Raw genomic sequence first — 27,469 nt, forward strand, 5'->3', positions numbered from 1 at the left:
GTCAGAACCCAGCTGGCTGGTCAGCCCCTTCTCTAAGAGAATAGAGGTGGTTGATAAGTGAGCTTTTACAGACCCCAGATGCCAGCTTTTCTATATAAGCTCACAATATTGACACTATCTGAGTCTAGAGCTGATAAACCTTATTGCATTCCTTTCCAACATGTAATGTTATTAAAAATAGGTTAGGCACAAGGGCTTCTTATCAAAGTCCCTTGTTTCCCTAGAAACAGTGACCAGCCTTAACCTTTCTAAAAGTAGCCCCTGCCAGAGACAAATGTCTTTGGTTGCCACTGCTGCAGATTTAATCGAGGGGAAATGTGCTGCAAATTCTAGTTCATATCACAGGAAAGTGAATAAACTCCAGAAAGGCAGGAGGAACATGGGCACTATCAACTCACATCAGGCCAGCAAGGAAAAGCAACTGACCAGTCTTGAACCAGTGCTGGCTGTGTCTCTTTGTAAGCGACGTCGGTGCTGAAATAGCACTGGCATTAGCTACAGGACAGCAAAACGGCTACAGACAGTTGTTTGCAGCCCCCAGAAAGCAAAGGGAGGAGTGGGAGTGGGATGGGAGTGTTGATGCAGGGCTGAGGGAAGCTGAATGTCTGCAGAACAGAAAAAGAGAAAATGCAAGTGATCACAGCCTGTTTGTGACAAGCAAAGGAGGTGGTAATGGAATATTGTGTTTGGAAGGAAAGCAGTGTGAGAGAGGAGCAGGAGTAAGACTGGATTGGCATGTCCTACCCCCATGGCATGAAATAATCATCATGAAAGAATCAGTCTGCACAGCAGAATGACTGCATCCATAGCTCGTGGTGATGCTTGCAACTGACCTTGTTTCAGATTCTGTGATCAGGGGTGTCTGCTTGAGCTTCACATAACCACTGTTCACCTGAGCAGCTGAGAGAATCAGCTGCTTTCTTTTTTACCACACATGAAAGCAAAGAGGTGATGGGCTGGACCCGACAGCAACACACATCCATGCTGTGGGACACTGAGCACCTCTAGAGCAGCAGGCTAGGAGGGGTGGGAGGAAGTGATGGTTTAAGGACACAAATGAGAAGAACACAGCAGCCAGCTGAGTGATGCAGTGTGATACACACCAAACATCTTCAGCTCAAGCACAGGCTCCTTCTACAGATCCATGGAGACCTGATCTGAAGCTTGAGGAGGGTAGATTTAGACTGGATATTAGGAGGGTGGTGAGATGCTGGAACAGGTTGCCCATGGAGGTCATGGGTGCCCCCTCCCTGGAGGTGCTCAAGCAGGTTGGATGGGGCCTTGAGCAACCTGGTCTAGTGGGAGGTGTCCCTGCCCATGGCAGGAGGGTTGGAACTAGGTAATCTTTAAGATCCCTTCCAACTCAAACCATTCTATGAATTGATGAGACCATGACTGAAAACTTCACCCTGAGTTTCAGCAGAAGACCCTCTCCTTAACTTAGGTCTGTCAGCAAAGCAGTAGTGATTCTCTGTCTCTTGGTTGCATTCTCCAAATGCTAAAAATATCTGGTTGCTAAAGCACTCAGATCCTCAGAGCTGCCACATCAATCTCCCATCTCTGAGTCTACCACTTCCACAAATTCCTCTCTTTCTTACAAACCTACTTTGTCTGTGCAACCTGTCGCTGTCCAGCCATCAGGACAACAGCTTTAAAAATAGCCCACTTGGTATGCAAACATTTTTCTTCTCTGATCACAACCCAAACCACTTGCTACTGTGGGTACCTAAGAATCCAGTGAAGCTGTGGATAAGCTCCCTCCCTGCTCCCTCTTAAGTTCTTGGCATTGAGTTTTCTGAAGCCCTAATAAATTGTCTTCCTTTGTAGTCAGCAAGCACTGAAGAATGGCATGAAGGCTCTTCCAGCTCCAGCTGTTCTATGATTCTCCACAATATAGATTCATACATTCATTGAATGGTTTGGGCTGGAAGGGACCTTAAAAATCATCTAGTTCCAACCCCCGCTGCCATGGGGTGGGACATCTCCTCCTAGACCAGATTGCTGAAGGTCTCGTCCAGTCTGGGCTTGAATGGCTGCAGGGAGAGGGCATCCACAGCTTCCCTGGGAAACTTGTTCTAGAGTTTCACCACCCTTTAGAGCAGGTTGAGGTCAGGCCATTCTATGGATATCCACATTACTCATTTTCCTTTCTCCTTTTATGCTCAGTTCATGCTAGAACCAGAGGAAACCTCTCTCTTTCCACCCATGGTGGGAAAAACAAATCAATCTGGATGCGTCAGTTGTTTTGCTATTGGTGAGCTGAAGCGAAGTGAGACCTGAGTTGCTTATGGTACTTGTTCTACAAGCAAAATGAGGGTGTGAGCAGAAGGATAGAGGTTGCCTAAACTCAGTTTCATAAATGAGTTACCTGGAGAAAAGCCCTCACTGGAATTGGTGCCTGCTTCTTTTCACTGCCTGTGATTCACTTCCCAGGCAGAATCAATGTATTCCTAAACTCCTTCACTGCCTTGTCTTGTTCCTAAACTGGGAGGTCCCTGTGTATATACCAAAGCTGAGCCTTTAGGATTGGCTTTCAAGAAAACCATTTAAGAAGGGGATTTGAAGTGGTGTTTGGCTGGGATGTGAGAACTCACATCATAGATTTGTTGCTTGAAGGCAGCTTGGCTCACAGATCCAGATTCCCTCTATAATCACTTGTCCCTTGTCCATGAGCTGGGATTTTTGCACTGTAGGGCAGTTACAGAATAATAGTCTTTGTTTTCACACACCCCCCCATGCCTCAAACCCATGGTAATTAAGTTCTGAGGCGCTTGGAAAAACAATCCTTGCCCCTGTGAAAACACAGGAGCAGGAAAAGCTTCTTCCATGAAGTCATGAAGCAAGAATGGTGTGGCGAGGAGCACGCTGCTCCCCACTGACATTCCTACCCCCCTCCCTCTCACCAGCCACACATGTCCCCTCCTCATGCATTGTCTCCTCACCCAGGATCCTCTGGACAAATATAGGCATGGAGGAAAACTGCTGATGCCTTTAAACAGTTATCACCAGTGACCTTGAGCTAGGGGCATATAAAGTGTGGAGCAGGCAGAGCGGTGACGCTTTCTGTGTGCTCTCCAGGGTGAGTACCAAACTCTCTCACTTCTAACTGTGTTATGGGTTGATGTGACTAGGGCTGTCCTGTGGCTTAAGGTTTTAGTAGTGATATCACTAAACATGTAGTGCTACTCATCCTGGGATGCTGCTTGAATGCTGGAATGGCAAATAAATGTCTCTTCTCTAACATCAGAAAGAATAACCTCTTAGAAAAGTGTGTCCCTTGTGAGCATGCATCTGGGTGGACTGATTAGCCAGCTCCTGCAAGTTAGATTTTCTGGCTTCTCTATCAGCCACAAATCTGGCTGATGCAGTTTGTAATTGTAAGCAGCTTGTTGGTACAAGGAGTTTTTTTATTCCAACCTGAGTTACAACCCCTGGAGAACTGCTGAGCTGCCTGGCAAAGCCCACGGGTGCCCGCTGGTGCTGCTGCTGTGGATGAGCCCTCGACGATACAGAAGCTCTCCCAACAGTCCCAGCAAGGACCAATTCGGTCCTTTCTTTCCCCATCTGAACACATCACCAACTTGGTGGTGTCACTCAAATTGTGCCAGGGCAAGTTGAGGTTGCTGCAGGAGCGGTCAGGCATTGGAACAGGCTGCACAGGGAGGTGGTGGAGTCACCGTCCCTGGAAGTGTTCGACAAATGTGTGGCCATGGCACTCTGGGACATGGTTTAATGGCCATGGTGGTGGTAAGTTGATGGTTGGACCTGATCATCTTAGAGGTCTTTTCCAACCAAAACAATTCTATGATCCCCTGAGTGCTAGTTTCCTGCAAGGACTCCGTGTTTTCAAGGATTTTCCCCAAGTTCATATACAGAGGCTGACTCCTCTTGTGGTTAGCTAGGCCAGGTCGAACAGAAAGCAAATCTTTTTCTCTCTGCTTTGTCTTTCCCATCTACACTGTCTTTTAAAAGTGTTCTTATGGCCATAAGTTAAACAGCATTTCCAGTTTCTCACATCTGGCAATGGATTTGCCTCACTAAGCTCCCTGCATCCCCAGGGTGCACACTGGACTCTGTTGTAGCTCCAAGAAGATGAGACTGCTGGAAAATACAGAATTCTCTCCCAGCTGCCATAATCATCATAGAATCCTAGAATGATTTGGGTTGGAAGGGACCTTCAAGATCATCTGGTTCCAACCCCTCTGCCACGGGCTGGGACATCTTCCCCTAAACTAGGTTGCTCAAGGCCCCATACCTGCTCTAGTGGTTCCCCCTAGAAGAATGTAAATTGGCTAAGAAGGTGGTAGCTGAGTAACTGCAAGGTTGCACAGAAGTGGGTTAGAATGCTTCAGTATTCATCAGGGCTTGTGAGACTCTGTCCTGAGTTCTGGAGATCAGCACTAGACCGTCTCCTCTGGCACTGCAGGTTTAATGTGAGATGACACTGACATTCTCTGACACTGCTCTCTTTACATGTATGAGCTGATGTCATTTCACTGCTCAACCAGAGCTGAGACACACTCCCCATGGGAGAAAAACTTCACCATGCCAGCTTTGAGTTGAGTCTCCAGCTGGGAATTTTGGTCAGTAGGCAATATTAAAATAATCAGTGACAGTTGTGCTTCTGTAGGCTCTTAATCTTTAAAAAGGGGGAAAGTTAAGGCTAGTTCTGAGGAAAAAGAGATTTTGCTCTGCAGCAAAAAGACAGAAGGTCTCAAGCTTGTACTGTGGCAGCAAGAGAGGGCAGAAGGGCAACAAAGCTGGTGAAGGGTCTAGAGAAAAAGTCTTATGAGGAACAGCTGAGGGAACTGGGGTTGTTCAGTCTGGAGAAGAGAAGGCTGAGTGGAGACCTCATAGACCTCATTGCTCTCTCCAGCTCCCTGAAGGAAAGTTGGAGGAAGGTTGGGGTCAGCCTCCTCTCCCTAGTATCAGGTGACAGGATGGGAAGAAATGGCCTGAAATTGTGCAGGGGAGGTTTAGGTTGGAGATTAGGACTGCTGCAAGAGTGGTCAGGCATTGGAACAGGTGGAGTCACCATCCCTGGAGGTGTTTGAGAAACACATGGACATGGCACTGTGGGACATGGTTTAATGGCCATGGTGGTCTTAGGTTGGAAGGTTGGAAGGGGCCAGAGTAGGCCCCCATGAAGTGGTTTTTAAAATTACAGCTTGAAGTGACTACTTTATCTCCTGCTCTTAAGCACCACTGGTGCCACGAAGAGATTAAATTCTCCTGTGGAGATAACTGTGACCCCATGTCAAGGGTCCAAACCACCCAGGAGCTGGCTGCTTTAAATAAGCTGAGCCAGGAAAGGGTTTATCTGAAGATGCAGTGCAGCTCCAAATCTGTGTTGGGTGTTTGTGTTTCAATCTGATCATTGATTTGATCAGTAGAAGGTTGGACTTGATGATCTTAGGCATCTTTTCCAACCTTAGTGATTCTGTGGTGGTTTTATGATCACTTTGATCAGCTGTTGTGCTGGTTGTTTTGTACTGTCTCAAGTCACCCACAAAAGCAACTGATGGTTGGTTTGGTGTTGTCTTTTTTCTCCCCTCCTTTGGTAGACCAGGTCCCTTCCTTTTGCCTCACTGACCTGTGCCACCTTAAACCGCCACCATGATGATGGACATGTCGGAATTCGGGGAGGCTGCTCCCTTCCTCCGCAAGAGCGAGAAGGAGCTGATGATGGCACAGACCGTCGCCTTCGATGGTGAGTTGCAGCACCCCTTGTGCTGCCAGGGGCTGGCTGAGAGGCATCACAGAATGGTTTGGGCTGGAAGGGACCTTCAAAGGTCATCTTGTCCAACTCCCCTTCAGTCAGCAGAGATGTCTGCAGCTAGAGCAGGTGGCCCAGAGCCCCAAAAAAGCCTGACCTGGAGTGGTTCCTGGGAGGAGGTGGTGGAAGCCCCAGTGCCCACTGATAGCTTTCAGATGCTGACACCTTCAGATTCATAGATTAAGAGAACAGTTTGGGTTGGTTACAACCTTAAAGATCATCTAGTTCCAGCCCCTCTGGCATGGACAGGGACACCTTCCACTAGACCAGGATGCTCAAGGGCTTGTCCAGCCTGGCCTTGGACACGTCCAGGGAGGGGGCATCCTGAGGTGCAACAGTGTAAGTATAAACAACCACAGCATCTCACCATAGCTGCTCATAGCTGCTGTAACTGAAGACTCTAAGCAGCCACAGAGATAACTCAATGTGAATTATTCATATTGCTGTTTTTCAAGGCAAACCTCAGAAGGTGGTGCAGGAAGAAGGCTAAATCTGGTTAAATCTGGCAGCAAAATAATGTGGGCTGAATTCCTCACCCAGACTGCAGTTTTTCTCAAAATGCCTTAATTTGGGCTTGGATCTCAGTTTTTCCATCTGCACACTGGTGATGATAGCAATGGATTTCCCATGCAGGCTAAGGCTTAGCATTTTTGAAATCATGGACTCATATTTTGACACCTTGTGCTGGGAGGATATAGAGGAAGCCAAGTGGTAGTTTCAAAGGTGAACCAACATGTAGGAGCCCTGCTTTGGCAGGCAGCCCCTCAGCACTGCCCATCTGCTCCAGTGCCAGGGCATTTGTGGTCATAGAATCGTGGAATGGTTTCAGTTAGAAGGGATCTTAAAGCTCATCTAGTTCCAAGCCCCCTGCCATGGGCAGGGACACCTTCCAATAGACCAGGCTGATCAAGCCCTTATCCAACCTAACCTTTCACACCTCCAGAGAGGAGGTGTCCACGACCTCCCTGGGCCACCTGCTCCAGTGTCTCACCACCCTCACTCTCAAGAATGTCTTCCTAATATCCAGTCTAAATCTCCCCTCTTCCAGCTCAGAGCCATTGCCTCTCATTATATCACTACAAGCCCTTGTAAGAAGTCCCTCCCCAGCTCTCAGGTAGCCCTCTTCAAGTACTGGAAGGCTGCTCCAAGGTCTCCCCAGAGCCTTCCCTTTTCCAGGCTGAACAGCCCCAACTCTCCCAGCCCTTCCCCATAGCAGAGGTGCTGCAGCACTCTGATCATCTTCATGGCCTCCTCTGGACCCACTCCAGCAGTTTCATATTCTTCTTGTGCTGAGGGCACCAGAACTGGACACAGTGCTGCAGCTGGGTTCTCAGCACAGCAGAGGAAAGGGGCAGAATCACCTCCCTTGTCCTGCTGGCCACACTTCTTTTGCTGCAGCCCAGGACATCGCTGCCTCCTGTGCTGCCAGTGCACATTGCATGTTGCTTGTGCAGAAGAGGTAACCCAGCAGCCTCCCATAGCTGGGCAGGGTGGTGCTGTCTGCTGCAAGGCCACGAGCCCTCTGTCTCCTTGACTTCACAGGGAAGAAGAAATGTTGGGTTCCCGACGAGAAGAAAGCTTACGTCGAAGCCGAAATCACGGAGAGCAGCGATGGCAAAGTGACCGTGCAGACGGCTGACGGAAGGGTACGGCAGCAGTTTTGGCTGATCCATCTTGACAAGGCTGGAGCAGCAAGCTCCAGATACTGCCTGTCCCAAATTAAGCCCAGTTGCTGGTCTCATGGTATGGGCTGCAAACGGGAAGCCCCCAGTAAGAGAGACCATCTCAGACCGGCACATGAATAGCCACCAACGGAAAGGCAGCAATGACGTGGTGGGTAAGAGACCACCAGCCAGCAGTGGGCCGTCTGTCAGCAGAGGTGTGCAGCCAGCTAGCTCTGGTTTGGCCCCCAGAGGTTTGGCCCAGGCTGTAATTAAATCCCATGGCTCCCTTTGCAGCAATGCCACCATGAGCTTTACTTCTATCATCTCAGACTCCCCCCATTCTTCTGAGAGCTTTAGAGGGAAACAGTATGATGGAACCATGGAGTCACCTGGGTGGAAAAGACCATCAAGTCCAAGCATAACCTAACATTTCCTTGTACCCAACTCTTAAAGAACGTCCCTAAGCACCTCATTCAGATGTTTTTAAACATCTCCAGGGATGGTGACTCCACCACCTCCCTGGGCATCTTGTTGCATCCAACCTAAACCTCCCATGGTGCAACTTGAAGCCATTTCCTCTCATTCTATCAGCTGATTCTAGGGAGAAGAGACCAACACCCACCTCATTCCAACCTCCTTTTCAGGGAGCAATAAGGTCTTTCCTCAGCCTCTCTTTTTCCAGATTAAACAACCCCAGCTCTGTCAGCTTCTTCTCCTCTCCAGACCCTTCATTATCTTTGTTGCCCTTCTCTGGACATGTTCCAGCACCTCAGTGTCCTTCTTGGAGTGATAGAGACCCAAAACTGAAGCCAGTATTTGAGATGTGGCCTCACGAGTGCCCAGCAGAGGGGCAAGACTTCCCTGGTCCTGCTGACCATGCTGTTGCTGACACAAATGATTGTGTACATAGGTTGGGTGTGAGCAGAAGGCTTCACGCTGCAGAAGCTTCCCTGTGAGGGATGGGAAGCAGCAGGAAATCCCAACGTTTTCCCACTCTTGCTGTATGTGCTTTTTCTTTGCAGACCTTGACCATAAAAGAAGACGACGTGCAGTCAATGAACCCTCCCAAATTTGACATGATTGAGGACATGGCCATGCTGACACACCTGAATGAGGCCTCTGTGCTGTACAACCTGAGGAAGCGCTACAGCAACTGGATGATCTATGTAAGGGTCATTGCAAGGAGGGGGTATTCAGAGAGCTGCCTTTCAAGTTCAGATTTCATATCTGAAAGTGTGCTCTTCACATTCACTTTAGAGCTTTGGTGAGTCACAGAGCTGAGAGTCTTGCTCATCTTTTTAAGAAAGAAGTTGCTTGGAGTTGGCTTGTGTCTGGACACAGGCAGACAAAACTGCATGAACAAGATGCATCTGGTTCTTTCACAGATTCACAAATGGCACCAGGTTGGAAGAAACCCTCAAAGGGACACTTCCAACTAGATCACTAAGTGCCTCATCCAGTCTCTTCCTAAACACCTCCAGTGATGGTGACTCCACCACCTCCCTGGGCAGCACATTCCAATGGCCAATCTCTCCTTCTGTCAGGAACTTCTTCCTAACATCCAGCCTAAACCTCCCCTGGTGCAGGTCCTGCTTGTTCAACTAGGAGGTTTTTTACTTATTCCTTCAGCAGGTTTTTTTCACTCATGTTTTGTGTTCCTCTCCAGACATATTCTGGTTTGTTCTGCGTGACTATAAACCCTTACAAGTGGCTGCCTGTCTACAAGTCAGAGGTTGTGGCTGCATACAAAGGCAAGAGGCGCTCGGAGGCTCCTCCTCACATCTTCTCCATTGCTGACAACGCGTACCACGATATGCTGCGGAGTAAGTGGCACGCTTTGCTTGCACACTGGGGTTTTGCTCTGTTCAGCTCATGCCATTGGGTGGTGAGAGCTTTGGTTGTGTGCAATGTGAATAGGAATAGGAACGGAATAGGAATAGGAATAGGAATAGGAATAGAATAGAATAGAATAGAATAGAATAGAATAGAATAGAATAGAATAGAATAGAATAGAATAGAATAGAATGAACCAGGTTGGAAAAGACCTTTGAGATCACCAAGTCCAAGCTATCACCCAGCACTATCTAATCAACTAAACCATGGCACCAAGTGCCTCATCCAGTCTGGTTTTAAACACTTACAGTGATGGTGACTCCATCACCTCCCTGGGCAGCACATTCCAATGGCCAATCTCTCTTTCTGGGAAGAACTTCTTCCTTACATCCAGCCTAAACCTCCCCTGGCACAGCTTGAGACTGTGTCCTCTTGTTCTGGTGCTGGTTGCCTGGGAGAAGAGACCAACCCCCTCCTGGCTACAACCTCCCTTCAGGTAGTTGTAGAGAGCAAGAAGGTCTCCCCTGAGCCTCCTCTTCTCCAGGCTAAGCAACCCCAGCTCCCTCAGCCTCTCCTCACAGGGCTGTGCTCCAGACCTCTCTCCAGCCTTGTTGCCCTTCTCTGGACATGTTCCAGCAACTCAACATCTTTCCTAAATGGAAGTGCTCTACAAGCAACAGGGGCCTGGAAATCTGCATCAGCTTTTTTAATAGATTGGTTTGGTCTGATTACATTTGAAGCCCCCTGAATTTAAGGTCCCCTTTGCTCTTGTGAGGACCCACCTCAAATACCACGTCCAGTTCTGGTGTCCACATCATAAGAAGGACACAGAACTGGTGGAGCAAGTCCAGAAGAGGACCACAAAGATGATCCAAGGACTGGAGCAGCTCTGTACGAGGACAGGCTGAGGGAACTGGGGTTGTTCACCCTGGAGAATATTCTGGTGGGACCTTACTGCTACCTTCCAATGCCTGAAGTGATACTAGGAATAATTTCTTTGCTGCAAGAGTGGTCAGGCATTGGAACAGGCTGCATAGGGAGGCAGTGGAGTCACCATCCCTGGAGCTGTTCAAGAAATGTGAACATGGCACTTTGGGTCATGGTTTGATGGCCATGGTAGTATGAGGTCAATGGTTGGACTTGATGATCTTGGAGGTCTTTTCCAACCAAAACAATTCTATGATTCCAGCAGCGTGGCCAACTGAAGAAGCATACATATGCACAGTGAGGAACAGCCTGTGAACAAACAGCAACACTGCTTGGGTTGGTCTAGTAGTGGAGTAGCAGAAGGGTCAGATGTCTACTCAGGAGGAAGAGAAGAATCATGATGATGACAGGATGACTTTCTTTGCTGGCTTCTTCTCCCAAGGAACAAGTGACGGGGCAAGAGAAAAGAGCCTCGAGTTGCACCGGGGAAGGTTTAGGTTGGACATGAGGAACAATTTCTTCCCCAAAATGGTTGTCAAGACCTGGCCCAGGCTGCCCAGAGCAGTGGTGGAGTCCCCATCCCTGAAGGGGTTTCAAAGCCATGTAGATGTGGTGCTGAGGGACATAGTTTAGTGGTGTGCTTGGCAGTACTGTATTAATGGTTGGACTTGAGGATCTTAAAGGTCTCTTCCAACCTTTAAGCCTGTGATTATCGTTTCCAAGACACTGGAAAGGAACATGCATGACAGGCAGCTCTTTAGTACCAGCTCAAACAAAACACAAGAGGAGGATTCAAGGCAGGGCTAGAACTTTCCATGTTCTGCTCCATGTGATTATCTCCTCTCCTTGCAGGACTATTTTGATATAGTTAGTACTCCTTTGCAATTCTAATGAGCAATTTGAACAGTCTGCTAAGTTTATATCTCTTTTTTCCCCCTCCACAGATCGGGAGAATCAGTCCATGCTGATCACGTAAGTGCCGCTTTTTTGACTGGTTTGAGACTCTGTTGCTGCAAGAAAACCAGAAGAAGGGGGAAAAAATGGACTGAAATACAAGTTGACCCTGAAAAACTTAGCTAAATTGCCTGGAACTAGATCCAAGCCAAGCAACTGGCAATTTGGCCACCTGAGAGCTGCCTTGAGCCCCATGGGAAAGTAGCAGCTGGGAGTTTGAGGGAGGCTGGCCCATTCCTAATCCCCATCTGGTGTTCATTTCAAGCAGGCATGAGAGCAACTCAGCAGACCTTTTTTAAACACTTCCTCCAGGTTTAGCCTTCCTGTGGCTGTCCCCTTTGAACATAGAAGACTTCTTTTCACTGTGGTGCTTCTTGCTGCAGATTATATTTAAGAATGTTTTGTAGGCACACAGAGAGGGAGATGACCAAGGCAGAAAAGGAGATATGGATGTATGCCAGGAGATATGGACATAATGCCAGGTTGGAAGGGCCCCCAAGAATCAAATGGTCCAACCTTTCTAGGTATTAATATAGTTGAAATGAGATGGCCCAGTGATGATGATGATGGTGAAGAAAGAGTGGTCAAGCATTGGAATAGGTTGCCCAGGAAGGTGGTGGAGCCACCACCCCTGGAGGTGTTCAAGAATCCTGTGGACATGGCACTTTGGACCATGATTTCATGGCCATGGTGGTGTTAGGTTGGTGGTTGGACTTGAAGATCTTAGAGGTCTTGTCCAATCAAACCAGTTTTATGATTCTATGATGATGACTGCACATCATTTACTGGAAAGCAGAAAAGATGGAGAGCTGGGTGTCTCTCCTGGCAGTTCACATGTGCTGCTGGATAATTCAGGCAGATTAATGCAGCTTTTCTGTGCATTATGTAACCCATTAGCTGTGTATAGTTGTTCCTCAGATTCTCAGCCTGGAAGTTTATGAGAAAACTTCATGCTTTTGCAGGAAGCTCAGTGTAGAGTGGGTTTGTGCTAGAAGCCACAGGAAGAATGAGTTGCTGCTCTCTTCAGCATTCACCTCTCCATTCAGTCAGTTTAGGGTGACTTCCACACAAATGGCCAAAAACCAGTCAGTGATTCTGAGCACAGCCTGTGTGCAGGAGAGGAGGATGGAGGAGGATGGGTTACAGCTGTTTGACCATTGCATTATCTTCCTCTTTCTTCCAGCGGAGAATCTGGTGCTGGCAAGACTGTCAACACGAAGCGTGTCATCCAGTACTTTGCCACTGTGGCAGCCCTGGGGGAGCCTGGTAAAAAGAATGTAAGTCTGCTGAGGGCTGTTTCATTTTGGGCTTCCAAGGCTCATCTGTTGTATACAACCAACTTTACCAGTCCTCACCACACAGCTGGAAATCAACAGGCATGGCTAGCAAAAGAAACCATTGGAAGAAGGTGCTGATGCTCCTACGTGGCATTATTGAGGGCATGCTGTTCTGAAGGTAGAAAGGCAATGGTCACCTAACCTTGCCACCCTGAGGAAGCAGCAGCAAAACCCTTCCTGGTTCTGAGCAGCTGCTTGTGGCTGCTTCTTTTTCCTATGAATTTTAGTTTTAGTTTTAGCCTTCGTTTTAGCTCCAGTTTTAGTTCGTGTTAAGGATCACAGTATCACAGTATCACTAAGGTTGGAAGAGACCTTGAGGGTCATGAACATGTTAAAGCTGGTCAGAAGATGGGGAGACCATGAAGATTAAGATTTTGGGTTGGTTTGGGTTTTTTGGGTTTGTGGGAGTTGGGTTTTTTTTGGGGGGGTGGTGTTTATTTTGTGGTTTTGCTTGTTTTGTTTTCTACATGGGAAATAGTCTCTAAAAAGAGTAAGATTGTCAACAATGCCACACCTGGAGTATTGTGACCACTTCTGGGCTCCCCAGTTCAAGGACTGGAAAGAATCCAGTGGAGGCTACAAGAATGATTAAATGACTGGAGCATCTCTTACAAGGAGAGGCTGAGAGACCTGGGGCTGTTTAGTCTGGAGAAGAGCAGCCTGAGAGAGGATCTTCTCACTGCTGATCAGCAGAATAAAATCTAAAGATCATGAGGATGAGGCTGGACTCTCCTCAGTGGTGGCAAATGATAAGACAAGGGTCAATGGAACAGGTTGCCCAGGGACCTCATGGATGCCTCCTCCCTGGAGGTGTTCAAAGCCAGGTTAGATGGGACCTTGAACAATCTGGTCTAGTGGAAGGTGTCCCTGCCCATGTCAGAGGGCTGGAACTAGGTGATCTTCAAGGTCCCTTCCAACCTAAAGCATTCTGTGATTCTATGGAAGTCCCCCTGGAGTGTCAGTGCCCCTTAGATACCTAAACGTGCTAATCTCTACCTTTCGTGATGCCTTTCATGTTAGTACTCTCATTCTGTTGTTTGTTGTGGGTTTTTAATCCATTGTGTTCCTCTTTTGACAGCAACCAGCTACCAAAACTGGGGTAAGTCATAATCTTTGCCATTTTATCCTTTCCCTGTGAAAACTGTACTGGGCTCTGTCAGTTCATGTCATGAACCTCAGCATTTCGCTTCGTGTGGTTCTCCCAGAGAAGGATCCCTGGAGCCCAGGCAGTTTGCTTCAGCAAACTGGAATTTGTGCATGTGACAGTTAATGCTTTTCTCAACTCCAAACCCCACAACCATTACAAGCTCTGACTGCTTTCAAACCTAATGCATTTTAGTGCTTGTCACTGTCTCCGCTAGCCCCTCTCCTGCGTGCATTCCCTCGGATGTCCTCACACGCTTCACAGCACATGGCGAGATATGGTGATTTGTTTCCTGTGCAGATGGCATAAAATATCCAAGCTACAAAGCACAACAGTAGAATGCAGCAGATTGTTTGAGGCCTTTCAAAGCCTCAAGCTCAGCACTGACTGAGGACTTTGCTGTCGTGCCAGTCACACTGTGCCACCCCTAGGGTGGAGCAAAATCCCTTTGCTAAGGAGGCTTCTGCCTTGTACGTGAATGCATGGCTGTGGTAGAGTTGAGTTTGTGGCCTGTAGGGTCCTCACTAATATTTCAACTTTGATTTTTAGGGCACCTTGGAGGATCAAATCATTCAAGCAAACCCAGCCCTGGAAGCTTTTGGCAACGCCAAAACCCTGAGGAACGACAACTCCTCACGCTTTGTAAGTTTGTGACATCAGGTAACGATGTCCCCTTTGACAGCTCTGGAGTAACCCCTTCAGAAGCTGCTGCTTCTTTTGTCCACTGAAATGGTTGCATTCCCACACAGTGGAGGAATAACAAAGTGGGGCCCAAACAGGAAAGACTACTGGAAAGATTAAAGATTAAAAAGAAACAAAGATCCACTCTGAGAAACGGTTTAAACTGCACAAGATCAGAGAAGCACTTTCAGCAGCAATGGCAGAACCTCCCCAGGAATATGATAGATTAAATGAAAACTACTCCATTTTTTAATGAGATTTGGAGGAATTAATATGCAAATTTAATGGGCAAAGCAATGGGAAATCAGAGAATTCTTCTGACTTAAGTAGTTGCATATAAATTAGGACTGCAAATGAGGAGTCAGAGAAGGAACCTGCGTGTCTGGTGCCCAGGCTTCTTGCTCTGAGCCCTGCCTTACAGTGAACCTGCCTCTTGAAATGAAATTGGAAGCATTCCCACAGCTCAGCCTGGCACATAAGCACCCTGTGATCCTAGTCCTACAGGCTGGTTACAGAGCTGTGTGCATCAACAGAAGAGACTTAGGGAAGTTTCATATCATTGTTGGGTATCTGATATTTTACAAGAGTTTGTAGTGATTGGATGAGGAGGAATGGATTGAAGCTTGAGGAGGGGAGATTTAAACTTGGTGTTATGACAAAATTCTTGACAATGAGGGTGGTGAGACACTAGAACAGGTTGCCCAGGGAGGCTGTGGATGCCCTCTTCCTGGAGACATGCGTTCATGGCTGTGTGGATGAGGCCTTGAGCAACCTGATCTAGTGGGAGATGTCCTTGGCCATGTCAGAGGGGTTGGAACTAGATGACCTTTAAGTTCCCTTCCAACCCAAACCATTCTATGAATCTGTGAATTTGTCCCTGAAAACCTGTCTGTGCAAGGACAAAGAGCCAGCATGAGCTGGTTGTCTGGGCCAGAGAAAAGGAGGCTGGCAGGAGACCTTCTGACGCTCTACAACTCTCTGAAAGATGGTCAGAGCAAGGTGGATGTCTCTTCTCACAAGGAACAAGCCATAGGACAGTTGGAAACTGCCTCAAGTTGCCCTAGGGGAGGTTTGCACGTGAGGAAACCCTGAAAAGGCTGTCAAGCCCTGGCCCAGGCTGCCCAGTGCAGTGGTGGAGTCCCTGTCCCTGGAGGGGTTTCACAGCCATGGAAATGTGGTGCTGAGGGATGTAGTTTAGTGGCAGTGCTGGGATAAGGGTTGGACTTGATGATCTTAAGGGTCTCTTACAACCCAAATTACCTTCCAACCACAATTGCCTTCAAGCATCATTCTTTTGTTTCCCTCTGTGTATCCCATGTGCACTAACTACAATATTCTCCTGTGTGAATTAGGGGAAATTCATCCGAATCCATTTTGGAACCACAGGCAAGCTGTCATCTGCAGACATTGAGATTTGTAAGCACCAAACTTTCTTCCTTTTTAAAAGAAAACAAACAAACCACCAAAATCACTCATCTGAAAGAGTGCAGGGCAACTTTCACTCATTTTTCCTTTGTGCACCTAGATTTATTGGAGAAATCCCGAGTGATTTTCCAGCAACCAGGTGAAAGAGACTATCACATCTTCTACCAGATCCTGTCAGGAAAGAAACCAGAACTACTGGGTGAGTATGACATGGATTGAGAGCTTTGAAGAAGCTACCCTAAGCTGAATATGTCTCCATGGGAACAGGCTGGGAGAGTTGGGGCTGTTCAGCCTGGAGAAGAGAAGGCTCGGGGGAGACCTTAGAGCTGCCTTTCAGAATCCGAAGGGGGCTACAGGAGAGCTGGGAAGTGAGTTTTTACTAGGGCTTGTGATAGGACAAGAGGGAATGGATTGAAGCTGGAAGAGGGGAGATTTAGACTGGATATTAGGAAGAAATTCTTTACAGTGATGGCTGTGAGATGCTGGTGGATGCTCCCTCCCTGGAGGTGTTCAGGACCAGGTTGGATGAGGCTTCGAGCAACCTGCTCTGGCAGGAGGTGTCCCTGCCCATGACAGAGGGGTTGGAACTAGGTGAATTTTAAGGTCCCTTCCAACCCAAACCATTCCATGAATCTCTGAGCTGCTACAGTGCAATGTTCAAGGTTGTGCTGAGGAAGATGCTATTGACCCAGGCAGCAGCACTTATGGCAAATCTTCCCTTGTTCCTGGTCATGATTCTGTGAGCAGACAGTGGCTGAGGAAAGGGTCAGTGAGCAAACCTGTGCTCAGAAGAAAGCTTTATGCTTCTGTTTGAGAAAACTGAACCTCCACTTACATGCTCTTTTAAAGATATGAAATATCTTTTCAAATACACTCTTTTCAAGATGCTGCTGCAATGGCAGCAACAGAGACCATGTTTCTGTGCTATGATGCTGCAGGTACCCTACAACTGTGTGGTGCTATTACAGCTTAGACCCTGCCTGGGTCTCAGGAACCATCACTTTGAATTTGTGTAACTCACAGCCTCAAAGCATCTGGAAAGTGCTTCAACTCCAAGAGCATTTGGGAAGATAAAAATTTAATTGTCCAGATTTTCACATGAGGAGATTTGCTCACAGGTCCATGAAGAAAAGCCACTTCCCTCTTTCTGCCCCAGGTGCCAAAACTGGCACCCTGGGAGGTTCTGTAGCAAGGGAGAATATGCAAAGCTGCATGCTCCTGTTTTCCCTGGTTGATTGTGGTCTCACAGACCTACTGGAGAAGAGCAGAGAGCAGGTGAGGTCTCTCTGCTTCCTTTTCCTAATACTTTGAAGAAAACCTTTGCTATCTTCTTTTCTTCTTGTTCACTTTTCTCAAGCATGGCCAGCAGGCTGAGAGAAATGATTCTGCCCCCATGCTCTGGTGAGACTTCACCTGGACTACTGTGTTCAGCTGTGGGACCCCCAGCACAAGAGCTCTGTACTTAGATGGGATTTTTACACCTACAGGCTTACAAGGCAGAAAGTAGGGCTCTGTGGCAAATTATAGGTTGTGGGTGCTCCTTCCCTGGAGGTCTTCAAAGCCAGACTGGACAAGGCCTAGTAGAAGGTCTAGTGGAAGGTGCCCCTGCCTATGGCAGGGGATATGGAACCAGCTGATCTTTAAAGTCCCTTCCAACCCAGATCATGCTATCACCCTATGGTTATGAACTCAGTGTAAAGCATGCTTAGTAGATGTGGGTGCAATATTCCCAACTTCTTTCTAAAAAAAACAGCCCAAGCTCAACATGATAAACAGTTGTGCAGAGAGAAGTGCATGAGTTGACCTCTTAGTCTGTGTTGCTTTGGGATCTCCTGAATGAATGGTGCTTTTGACCTTAGCAATTCTTTTACAGATATGCTCCTGGTATCTACCAACCCATATGACTACCACTTTTGCTCCCAAGGAGTAGTTACAGTGGACAACTTGGATGATGGAGAAGAACTGTTAGCAACAGATGTAAGCTAATATTGATTTGACTCTGTTCTTCATAATTAGGTACATGAGGGGAGAAAAAGTGCTGGAAGGAGTCTAGCTTTGGTCACTAAAGCTACTAGACTAAGGTGAAAGCCAAAATGGATCTTAATTGCATTCACACCGTGAAGCATGAGGCCTGATGGACTGTTCTACCTCTGGATCTGGCCTTGCTCCATGTAATGCCCATAGGCACAACCTTCTCACAGCTTTGATATACAAAATGCAAGATAAAGGGAGCTCTCCTGCTCCCCAGCCATTGCTGGGACTTCAGGATGTTAGAGTGGCTGCTTTGTGGGACAATGCCCCAGTCAATATCAGTCAGCAACATCTGCCACGCCAGGCTCATTGTGTATCTGCAAAATGTTACTGCTTTTTGGATACAGAAGTGACCAAATACCTGTTTCCCTTTCACAGCAAGCCATGGACATCTTGGGATTTGTGCCAGATGAGAAGTCTGGTTCCTACAAGCTCACAGGAGCCATCATGCACTTCGGGAACATGAAATTCAAACAAAGACCCAGAGAGGAGCAGGCAGAGGCTGATGGCACTGAAAGTAAGAATGACACCTAAAATGAATCATTTCCTTCAGAAGTCTGCTGTGTGAGAAGTTATCATGCACTGTGCTGAGGAAGAAGCAGCCTGTTTGCTTTGATCTTGCACAGTGTAGCTCCTGCTCAGCTAAGAGTGCTGTGCAGTGGTTCATTCAGTGGTGGGTTACCTTACCTAGTAGAAGGTGAAGAGACACAGTCAGAGTAACCTAATGAAATCCCATTTTTATGACTCTTTGAACAATATAGATGCAAGAAGTTGTTGCCTCAGCATTCTCTTCCATGTCTTCAGGTCTTCCTTCCTTACTTTCTCTTGCACCTGAACATGGTTTAGCGGTTTTGGACATGGTTTACTGGTAGTAACTTAGCAGCAGTGGTGGGATTGAGAGCTCTAGGTGAGTGGTTAGACTTGCTGACCTCAAAGATCTCTTCCAACCTCAAAAGTTCTATGGTTCTATGAGATGTTCTGAAGAGTTTCTCAAGTGTGATTCTTGCAGCAATTGCAGTGTCTAGATGACCTTCTCTATCACAAAAGATTCACATTTGTTAGGCACACCAAACACTAAGAGACCAAGGTCTTGATCCAGTTTCTCTTTGGAAATGGATGTGCTCAATATTTTTTTCCTTGGCTAGGCATGTGTCCATGTAGAACTTCAAAGCAGCTGAAATCATGTTTCTCTTGACCAGGTGCTGACAAAGCTGCCTATCTAATGGGAATCAACTCCTCTGATTTGATTAAGGGTTTATTGCACCCTAGAGTGAAAGTTGGCAACGAATACGTGACCAAAGGTCAAAGTGTTGAACAGGTAAGGAGAAGCTCTCAGGTTGTTTGACACTTGTCCTGCAAGATTTGTGGATTGATCTGTAACTTCTGAGAGCTGCTAGAAACATTAACCTGTACCTTTAGTACATGTTGCCATTTCAGATCACCAAACTTGGGGGAACAGACACTGAAAGTGAGGGAAACTGATAGAGAGTGACAAAGGACTAGTGGCCATCATTGCCTTTGAGAGCATTGTTTTCCTGATGTCTTAGTAGCAGCCACTGGAGGAAGCCAGGTGCAATAACACCACGTGGGTATTGAGATCTAATTCTGGAGGAGAACAGTTACCTAAAAGAGTTGAACCATGAATTATTCATTCACTCATTCATTATTCATGCAATTTTAAGCTCTGTGTGACCTCAGTCAGCTAAAGGTAACATCCACTTAAAGGTATCTCTTGGTTTGGGAAAAACCCTTGAGCTAACACTGCTGCCTCCATAGCAGCATCGTAGAAGATGTTGCAGCTTTTTGAGGACAATTATTAGGAAACATTTCTTTGCTGCTAGAGTGGTCAGGCATTGAAATAAGCTGTGCAGGGAGGTGGTGGAGTCACCATCCCTGGAGGTATTCAAGAAATGTGTGGACATGGCACTTCTGGACACATTGGGGTTTCGTTGTGGTTGGACTTGATGGTCCTTAGAGGTCTCTTTCAACAAAAATATTCTGTGATTCTATGGAAATTGGTGGTGGAAGACAGGCTGTGGCACAGTCTCAAGAAGTAGAAAACTGCTGAAGAGAGGTCTCTCCAGCCTGAAGAGAGGCTTTTGTCAGTCTTTTCCTGTCACCTGCCATAACAGCCCTCAAAAACTGGAAGCAAATGGCCCTGAGCAGCCTGACCTCCCCAGAATATTAGCAATAGCTCTGGACACCATGGCTGCCATTTGGCCCCTAACTTCTAAAGCTATGTCAGGGATTAAAACACGTGCCACTTGCTGTCCAGTTGTTTCCCAAAAGGTGCTTTACTAGCACTTTATGTAGATGTTAGCATGCATGTGCATGCTCAATGTGAGGAAAAGTCAGCATAGATAAGAGGAGAAGCTGGGTGCTGTGTCAAGTTTCTCTCAGTGGTTGTAAACCCTAAGCAGGGATTGAAATCAGCTGCTACACTCAAAGCCTTGAGCCCACAGTGAATTCTGTCCCTCACAGTGGTGCTTCGAACCATGTGTTTTAGGTTTTGTATGCTGTTGGAGCCTTATCCAAGGCAGTCTACGATCGGATGTTCAAATGGCTGGTGGTCCGCATCAACAAGACCTTGGACACTAAGCTACCAAGACAGTTCTTCATTGGAGTCCTGGACATTGCTGGGTTTGAAATCTTTGATGTGAGTACTAATGTGTGAGGACATAGAAGATATCAAGTGACAGCTCTGGGTGGGTATTTCTAAGCAAACAGAAGGCGAAGTCCTGAGAAAGCCATAAAGCAAACAGCATTTGTGACTTTTTCCACGTGCTGATGTAGAACACATTCAGCATTTAGCATGACTGGATATGCTGCTGGTAGTTCCTGGGGAGGAAGAGGATGGCAACTTTTTGCCCAGGTTGTTGGTGGAGTCTCTGTCTCTGGAGGTGTTCAAGAAAAGTGTGGTCATGTTACTTTGGGCCATGGTTTAATGGCCATGGTGGTGTTAGGTTGAAGGTTGGACTCAATAATCTTAGAGGGCTTTTCCAACCCAAGCAATTCTGTGATTCTTTAGCAAAGACAACATCTCACATGCTTTGAGGTGTGTTCTAAGGTAATGTATTTTCCCTGCTCTTTCTCTTTGAGAGGAAGCATATTTTATCAAGGCTATTTCTTTCTCTTTATGCCTCAGCATACAAGGATCTATCTCCATCTCAGTTTAAAATAGCCATTTGTTTACAATGAGCACAATCATTCACAGGAACAACCTCCTCAGGGATTTCAGAGTCCCTGTCACTGGAGGGTTTTAAGATATACTTGGGCAGAGCTGTAGACAATCTCATCTAGGCTCCCCCTCCCACAAAAGGTGGACCAGCTGATCTTTTGAAGTCCAGTCTAAACTGCACTATTCTGTGATTCTATCACCACTGTAAACAAGTGTGTGTGAGGAGAGCACATCACAGCTTCTGTTGCTCAGGATCTGTTCCTAAAGTTTGCTGCTGCTGCCTCATTTTGCTTTCTGTACACAGCACAGCACAATGTTGGCTCTGCTGTCAGGGCTGGTGTGGCATGCATGCTGCTGAAGGAAAGGCATGTCCATCCTGAGAGACCTCAGCAGATCTGGGCATCCTCACACTCCAGAGGACAGTTGCTGTTTTCCCCCCTCCTTTGCCTTTGGTGTTATGCTCAGCAGTTTCTCAACCAAGTATTGGTTAGGTTTTAGATGCAAACAGCTTCCTCTTTGCTGTTCCACCAAGCCCTGTGGTGCAAATGCATCTCTTTATTTTTCTTTTTTTGTTGTTGTTTTGGCTTTTTTTGTCTCCTTCTGCAGTTTAACAGCTTTGAGCAACTCTGCATCAATTACACTAATGAGAAACTGCAACAGTTTTTCAATCACCACATGTTTGTCCTGGAGCAAGAAGAGTATAAGAAGGAAGGCATTGAGTGGGTGTTCATTGATTTTGGCATGGACCTGCAGGCCTGCATTGATCTAATTGAGAAGGTAGGTCCAGGAGTGCTAGAGTGTATTTACTGGATTGGGTTTATTCATGGTACTCCCCTGGAGGTGTCCTCAAGGCTCACTGAACAGAGTGGCATAAACAGCCCAGCAGGTTTCTTGCCTTTCTACATGCAATACAGAATGGAAGGAAAAGCACTGTTGGTGGTATCTGTGTCTTCTTGGCTTCACCTCCATAAGTCTGCTCTGCAAGCCCAAGAGTAACCACAAACTGTAGCTGAATTTGTATGGCTGCCCAAGATTCTTTGGGGTTTTACTTTTCACAGAATCAGAACCCCAGAATATCATTCTCTGTCCCTGCTGCTCTTCCATTTACTTTGTTCCATGTATGCCTGACATCAAACTCACTTCTCAGCTTCTCAGGGCAAATGCTACATTTCAGTCACCTCTCCCCAGGAGGTTTCTTTTTCTTCCATTACATGTTGATGTGCAAGCTCCTACTGGTTCTCTCTCCCCACTTCCCCAGCATGGCATGCATGCCTTTCCTTTTCTCTTCTCTGTGAGTATAATATCATTGTGGTGGAGACAGCTGTCCCTTGCTTTATCTCTTGTTCTGCCCCCTCCTGTGGCATCTAACCCTGCTGACCTGTGAGGAAAAATGAATTTTTGAGTATTGTTTTAGTGGGACATTTGGAACTCCTGGAAGAGAAAGGATAATTATTAACTGCTCTTCTGCTTGATCACTTTTGTGTCCAGAAGAGCAGGCTATCTGTGCATGATTCTAGCCCCTCAAGCACTCTGTCCACTGCTAGAAAGTTAGTTCATCTTTTCCTAGTCCACCAGATAGCCAAATGGTGGTTATGTGATGGACCAAATCAATGCTGGACCAAAATATGGTCCAACTGCCCTGAAAGGTGAATCACACCCTTTCTGGAAGCCATCATAAAGCAGGGTGGACATACTGAATAGTCAAAGGTGTGGTTACTGTTTTAACAGAACAGCCAAAGGCTCCCTCCTCAGCATGAGAGGAAATTTTGCAGGCTTAAAACTCCATCAGATCAAAGTCAAAGCCTGCACAGCTCTTGAAAGCAGGCAGCCTAAGCCTTGTCCCACAAAGATGTTCTTAAATCCACAGCCACTGGGAATCCTGTCTATCCTTGAAGAGGAATGCATGTTCCCAAAAGCTACAGACATGACATTCAAAGCCAAACTCTATGACAACCACCTTGGAAAGTCACCTAACTTACAGAAGCCCAGGCCTGATAAGAAAAGGAAATATGAAGCTCACTTTGAACTTCGTCATTATGCCGGTTCAGTAAGTTCCTTTGTTGACTCTCTGTTAGAGGTCTTCCAGGTGGGGCTGGGCCCACAGCACACAAGGGAGGGCTGAAAGGATGGAGAGGGGAAGAAAGAAACAGCAGGGAATAAAAGCAGACTACTCTCTCTGCACAAATATTGCAACACAGCAAGTTGCCACCGGACTCCAGGACATCTGGTCCTTGGATGCGTAAATAAAAGGGAACAACAGAGGAAGGCTAATGATGATTTTGCTGAAAAGAAGCCTTTTCTTCATCACTTTCCTCTAATCAGACTCAGACTGGTGATTAAACAGCAGCAGCATCCAACTATTAATCTTGGTTCCCTCTATAAAGGATCTGAGTAATTCCTGCCTAACTTCAGGGATGTGAAAAAAAAAGAACAGCTTTGCCATTGCTCTTCACTCAAACCATGACCAGCTGTCATGCCTTAAGACAGCAGTCTGACAAAGCAGCCAAGGGAACTGTGGTTAGCTCTGCTGTGAAGGTTTAGTTAACAGGCATGATACTGATGATGGAGTAGGTGAGAATGTCATCCAGGACTGTGATATCTGAGCCCAAGCTTGCCCAGTTTCAACAGTCTGTTTTCAGGCCTGATAAGCAGAAAATCTGAGAGGGACACAGGCAGTTTATGAGCAAACTAGAACTGATATGAAGGCTCAACACAGAGGAGCTGGGACCTACCTGGTGCTATTAATTTCAGGTTAGAATGGAGCATTAAGATAATGTTATGTTTACCACGAGAAATAACGCCCAGCTTGCTCCTTATCTGTAGCTGTCAGTGATTGGGCAAAGAAAATAAGACTTTCTGTCCCCTTGTGGGGTTAAAAATGGGACATATCCCACTAAATGGAGCTGCAGCCTACTCCAAGAGTTAGATTTTTAACCATTACATTTGGGAGAAAATCTTTGATTTACTCCAGTGCAGCATGCTGCTGGGAAGTGAAATGATTGAGGTGTTCAAGAGGGGACTGGATGTGGCACCTGAAGCCATGGTTTAGTTAGTCATGAGTTGTTGGGTGACAGCTTGGACTTGATGATCTCTGAGGTCTTTTCCAACCTTATTGGTTCTATGATTTGTACATTTTATAGCACAGCACCTATTAGTGGGGTTCCTGGGACAGTGATGACGTGGCATCTCCACAACCTAACTGCATGGGGTCCATGAAAAGATGGAGGGTCCAGCTAGCTTGGAAGGGAGTATGTGTGGGATTCAGATGGTAATTATTTGGAAGAGAAAACTGGGAATTAAGAAGCAGAGAATTGGAGGGGAAGTGATGAAAAATTAGGTGGCAGGTGCTGCTCTGAGAGCAACAGTTCATTGGCTTCAAGCCAAACGATGAAGAACAACTCTGAAGGAGAAAGCTGGGGAGGGTCTTTTTATAAGGGCTTGTAGACATAGGATGAGAGGGAATGAGGGGAGTGGAATGGAATGGAATGGAATGGAATGGAATGGAATAGATCAGACCAGACCAGACCAGGTTGGAAAAGACCTTCTAGATCATTGTGTCCAACCCATCATCCAACACCATCTAATCAACTAAGCCATGACTGGCTATTAGGAAGACCAGGTTGGTGAGACACTGGAACAGGTTGCCCAGGGAGGTTGTGGGTGCCCACTCCCTGGAGGTTTTCAAGGCCAGCTTGGTTGAGGCCTTGAGCAACCTGATCTAGTGGAAGGTGTCCTTGCCCATGAACTACAAGATCTTGAAGGTTCCTCCCAACCCAACCCATTGTATGATTCTGCGATTTGCAACCTCTGATTTCTTTTCAATGCCTTGCTGCAGGTTCCCTACAACATCATTGGGTGGCTTGAGAAGAACAAGGACCCACTCAATGAGACTGTGGTAGGCATTTTCCAAAAGTCATCCAACAAACTCCTGGCAAGCTTGTTTGAAAGCTACGTTGGTGCTGAGAGCGGTAAGCAGAAGCAGCTCCTGTGGGGTTTCTTTCATTCCTGGGATGCATGCTTGGGAATACGTTCAAGAAACAAACCAATTCTCTCAGCTGCAATTTGCTCAACACTAAATGAGGCAGTGACTAATTATTTAGATGTGCACAGCATCTGTAGGAGTTTGCCAGTTATACCAAGGAGCCATTAGCTCAGCTAATTTGAATGCATAATAACTCTGAGCAATGTTGGCGAGGAAATCGGAGCCTTGTCAGCACTCTGGTGGGAGTTGGAGCCTGCAAGTGTTCAGATAGGCAAGTGTGGCACACAAGCTGTTGGACACAAGTATCTGTGAAAAAGAGTAGCTCTTATCTCCCATGCTGTTAGTCCTCCTTGCTTGTAGTCCACCCTGAAACCAATAAGAGATACAGAAGAATGGTTTGAAATGTTTTGTTGGACTATAAGTCCCATGAGAAACATCCGAGGTAACCAGAAGAGAAGGCTTCTACAACTGCCCCAAAGGAGTTTGGAGCAAGGCTGGGGCTGGTCTCTTCTCACATGCAGCAAGTGACAGGATGAAAGGAAATGGCCTGAACTTGTGCCAGAAGAGGCTCAGCTTGGGAATTAGGAAGAATTTCTTCACAGGCAGGGTTGTCAAGCATTAGAACAGGCTGCCCAGGGAGGTGGTGGAGAACTCATCCCCGGAGGTGTTTTAAAGATGCATGGCTGTGGCGCTTGGGGACATGGCTTAGTGGTAGTGGCTTAGCAGTAGTGGTGGAACTGTGAGCTCCAGGTGAGTGGTTGGACTTGATGATCTCAAAGGTCTCTTCCAGCCTCAACAGTTCTATGATTCTATGATTAGTGGCAAGTAGACACTGAAAGTACTTGAACACCACTCCACATTGGCAAGGGTAGAAGAACTTGCCAACACATCTTGCTGCTGGTGTTTGTTTGTTTGCCAAGACTACACATACCTCCCCCTCACTGGAGGTGTTCAAGACCAGCTTGGATGAAGCCTTGAGCAGCCTGGTGTGGTGGAAGGTGGCCCTGCCCATGGCAGGAGGGGGGAACTGGATGATCTCTAAGGTCCCCTCCCATCCAAACCATTCTGTGATTCTTTGAACATATTGAAGCTGTCTGCATCGCACAGAGCTGTTTTATTTCTGAGAAGACAAGTAGCAAGCCCCAGGACATTGATCTTAAGTAAATAAGACTGGCATTCATTACAAAGATGTAGCTTTTATGTCCTGAAGTTGCAGCCAGTTGCAGCCTATTTATTAGTAACCTCATTTCCATAGTTGTTGTCATTAATCATGAAACACTTGCTGAGGAAGTGAGCAGGCTGCAGACTTCATAATGTGAATAAGAGCTGGAGCTGAATGGAAATAACAAAAATCCCGCCACTAGCAAATTCTTGCAAGTCACTAACTGCCTATTTGCCTGTGGGTATTCCTGTCCATCAGAGCACCACCTTGTTTCTCCTCAGTGTCAGCCTGCCCAGCTCAGCCTTTTCCAGTCTGGGCAGTGTCACTGTCAAGAAGAGGGAGAGGCTGTGGATAATCCCATCAAGCCCATTGCACTCTTCACTTCTCCTTTTATGTTGAGTATTGTTGACAGGTGACAAAATGCCAGACCTCCTGGTGATGACCTAATGGTCCAGTGCTTAGAAAGCTGCAACAATTGCTGTACATTTTGGGGTCATGTTTGGCTCCTGAGAAACTTCATAAAGGTCACATCGGAAACTAGCACTCCTTTGGAAGAGCTGAGTGATTTTGGCTCTGAAGCTTTAGGCACAATTCAGGGGATGCAAAGCTACTGTATTCCTTTCCCTTGAATCTAGGCAAATGTTACCTGCACCAGCTCAGTGTCTGCACAGGAGGCACATGAGAGTCAGTGTCTGTACAGCACAATGTGCAGTGGTGGTTTTCCATCAGCATGACCTTTCTTTCCCTTTAGCTACATCACCACACCCTACATGCTTTCCAGTAAACCACAAACCACTCTGCTTTGTGAAAAATTCTGTTTACTGGTGCAGGTTCCAGTTGCTCAGGGAGGTTGTGGAAGCCCTCTCCATGGAGGTGTTCTAGGACAGGTTAGACAGGGCCTGGAGTGACCTGGTCTAGTGGAAGATGTCCCTGCCCATGGCAGGGGAGTTGGATCTGTGTGGTGTGCAGGTGGAGAGAGGTGATTCTGACACTCAGCTCTGGTGAGACCTCACCTGGAGTACTGTGTCCAGCTATGAACCCCCAGCACAAGAGGGTCATGGACCTGCTGGAGCAGAGGAAGGCACAAAGAGCATCTAGAGGGCTGGAGCACTTTCCCTATGAAGAGAGGCTGAAAAAACAGGGGCTGTTCAGCTTGAAGAAGAGAAGGCTCCAGGAAGCCCTTAGAGCTATGTTTCAGTGTCTGAAGTGAACCTACAGGAAGGCTGTGGAAGGACTGTTTAGAAGGGCATGGAGCGATAGGAGCCTTGAGGGACAATTGTTTGAAACTGGAGCAGGGTGGATTTAGGTTTGGCATTAGGAGGAAGTTCTTCACAACGAGAGCAGTGAAATAGTGGAACAGGATGCCCAGGATGTG

The 27,469-nt window shown here is 46.9% G+C and overlaps 1 protein-coding gene across 1 annotated transcript in view; it reads left to right on the forward strand.

Moving 5' to 3' along the window:
• The first annotated feature begins 5,616 nt into the window (after window positions 1–5,616).
• The window catches only part of MYH15 (myosin heavy chain 15), a 57,584-nt gene continuing 35,731 nt past the window's right edge, over window positions 5,617–27,469 (forward strand). Inside the window, exons 1-17 of the mRNA XM_009896986.2 lie at window positions 5,617–5,710; window positions 7,319–7,422; window positions 8,463–8,606; window positions 9,107–9,263; window positions 11,145–11,172; window positions 12,338–12,431; window positions 13,570–13,590; window positions 14,185–14,277; window positions 15,669–15,732; window positions 15,842–15,940; window positions 17,615–17,718; window positions 18,151–18,289; window positions 18,972–19,090; window positions 20,279–20,428; window positions 21,557–21,727; window positions 22,818–22,997; window positions 24,786–24,918. Of these exons, the coding sequence (XP_009895288.1) occupies window positions 5,617–5,710; window positions 7,319–7,422; window positions 8,463–8,606; window positions 9,107–9,263; window positions 11,145–11,172; window positions 12,338–12,431; window positions 13,570–13,590; window positions 14,185–14,277; window positions 15,669–15,732; window positions 15,842–15,940; window positions 17,615–17,718; window positions 18,151–18,289; window positions 18,972–19,090; window positions 20,279–20,428; window positions 21,557–21,727; window positions 22,818–22,997; window positions 24,786–24,918 (1,894 nt within the window). The remainder of the gene's footprint in view (window positions 5,711–7,318; window positions 7,423–8,462; window positions 8,607–9,106; window positions 9,264–11,144; window positions 11,173–12,337; window positions 12,432–13,569; window positions 13,591–14,184; window positions 14,278–15,668; window positions 15,733–15,841; window positions 15,941–17,614; window positions 17,719–18,150; window positions 18,290–18,971; window positions 19,091–20,278; window positions 20,429–21,556; window positions 21,728–22,817; window positions 22,998–24,785; window positions 24,919–27,469) is intronic.

This window comes from Dryobates pubescens, chromosome 8, assembly GCF_014839835.1.
Source record: "Dryobates pubescens isolate bDryPub1 chromosome 8, bDryPub1.pri, whole genome shotgun sequence".
In the NCBI taxonomy this organism is placed as follows: domain Eukaryota; kingdom Metazoa; phylum Chordata; class Aves; order Piciformes; family Picidae; genus Dryobates; species Dryobates pubescens.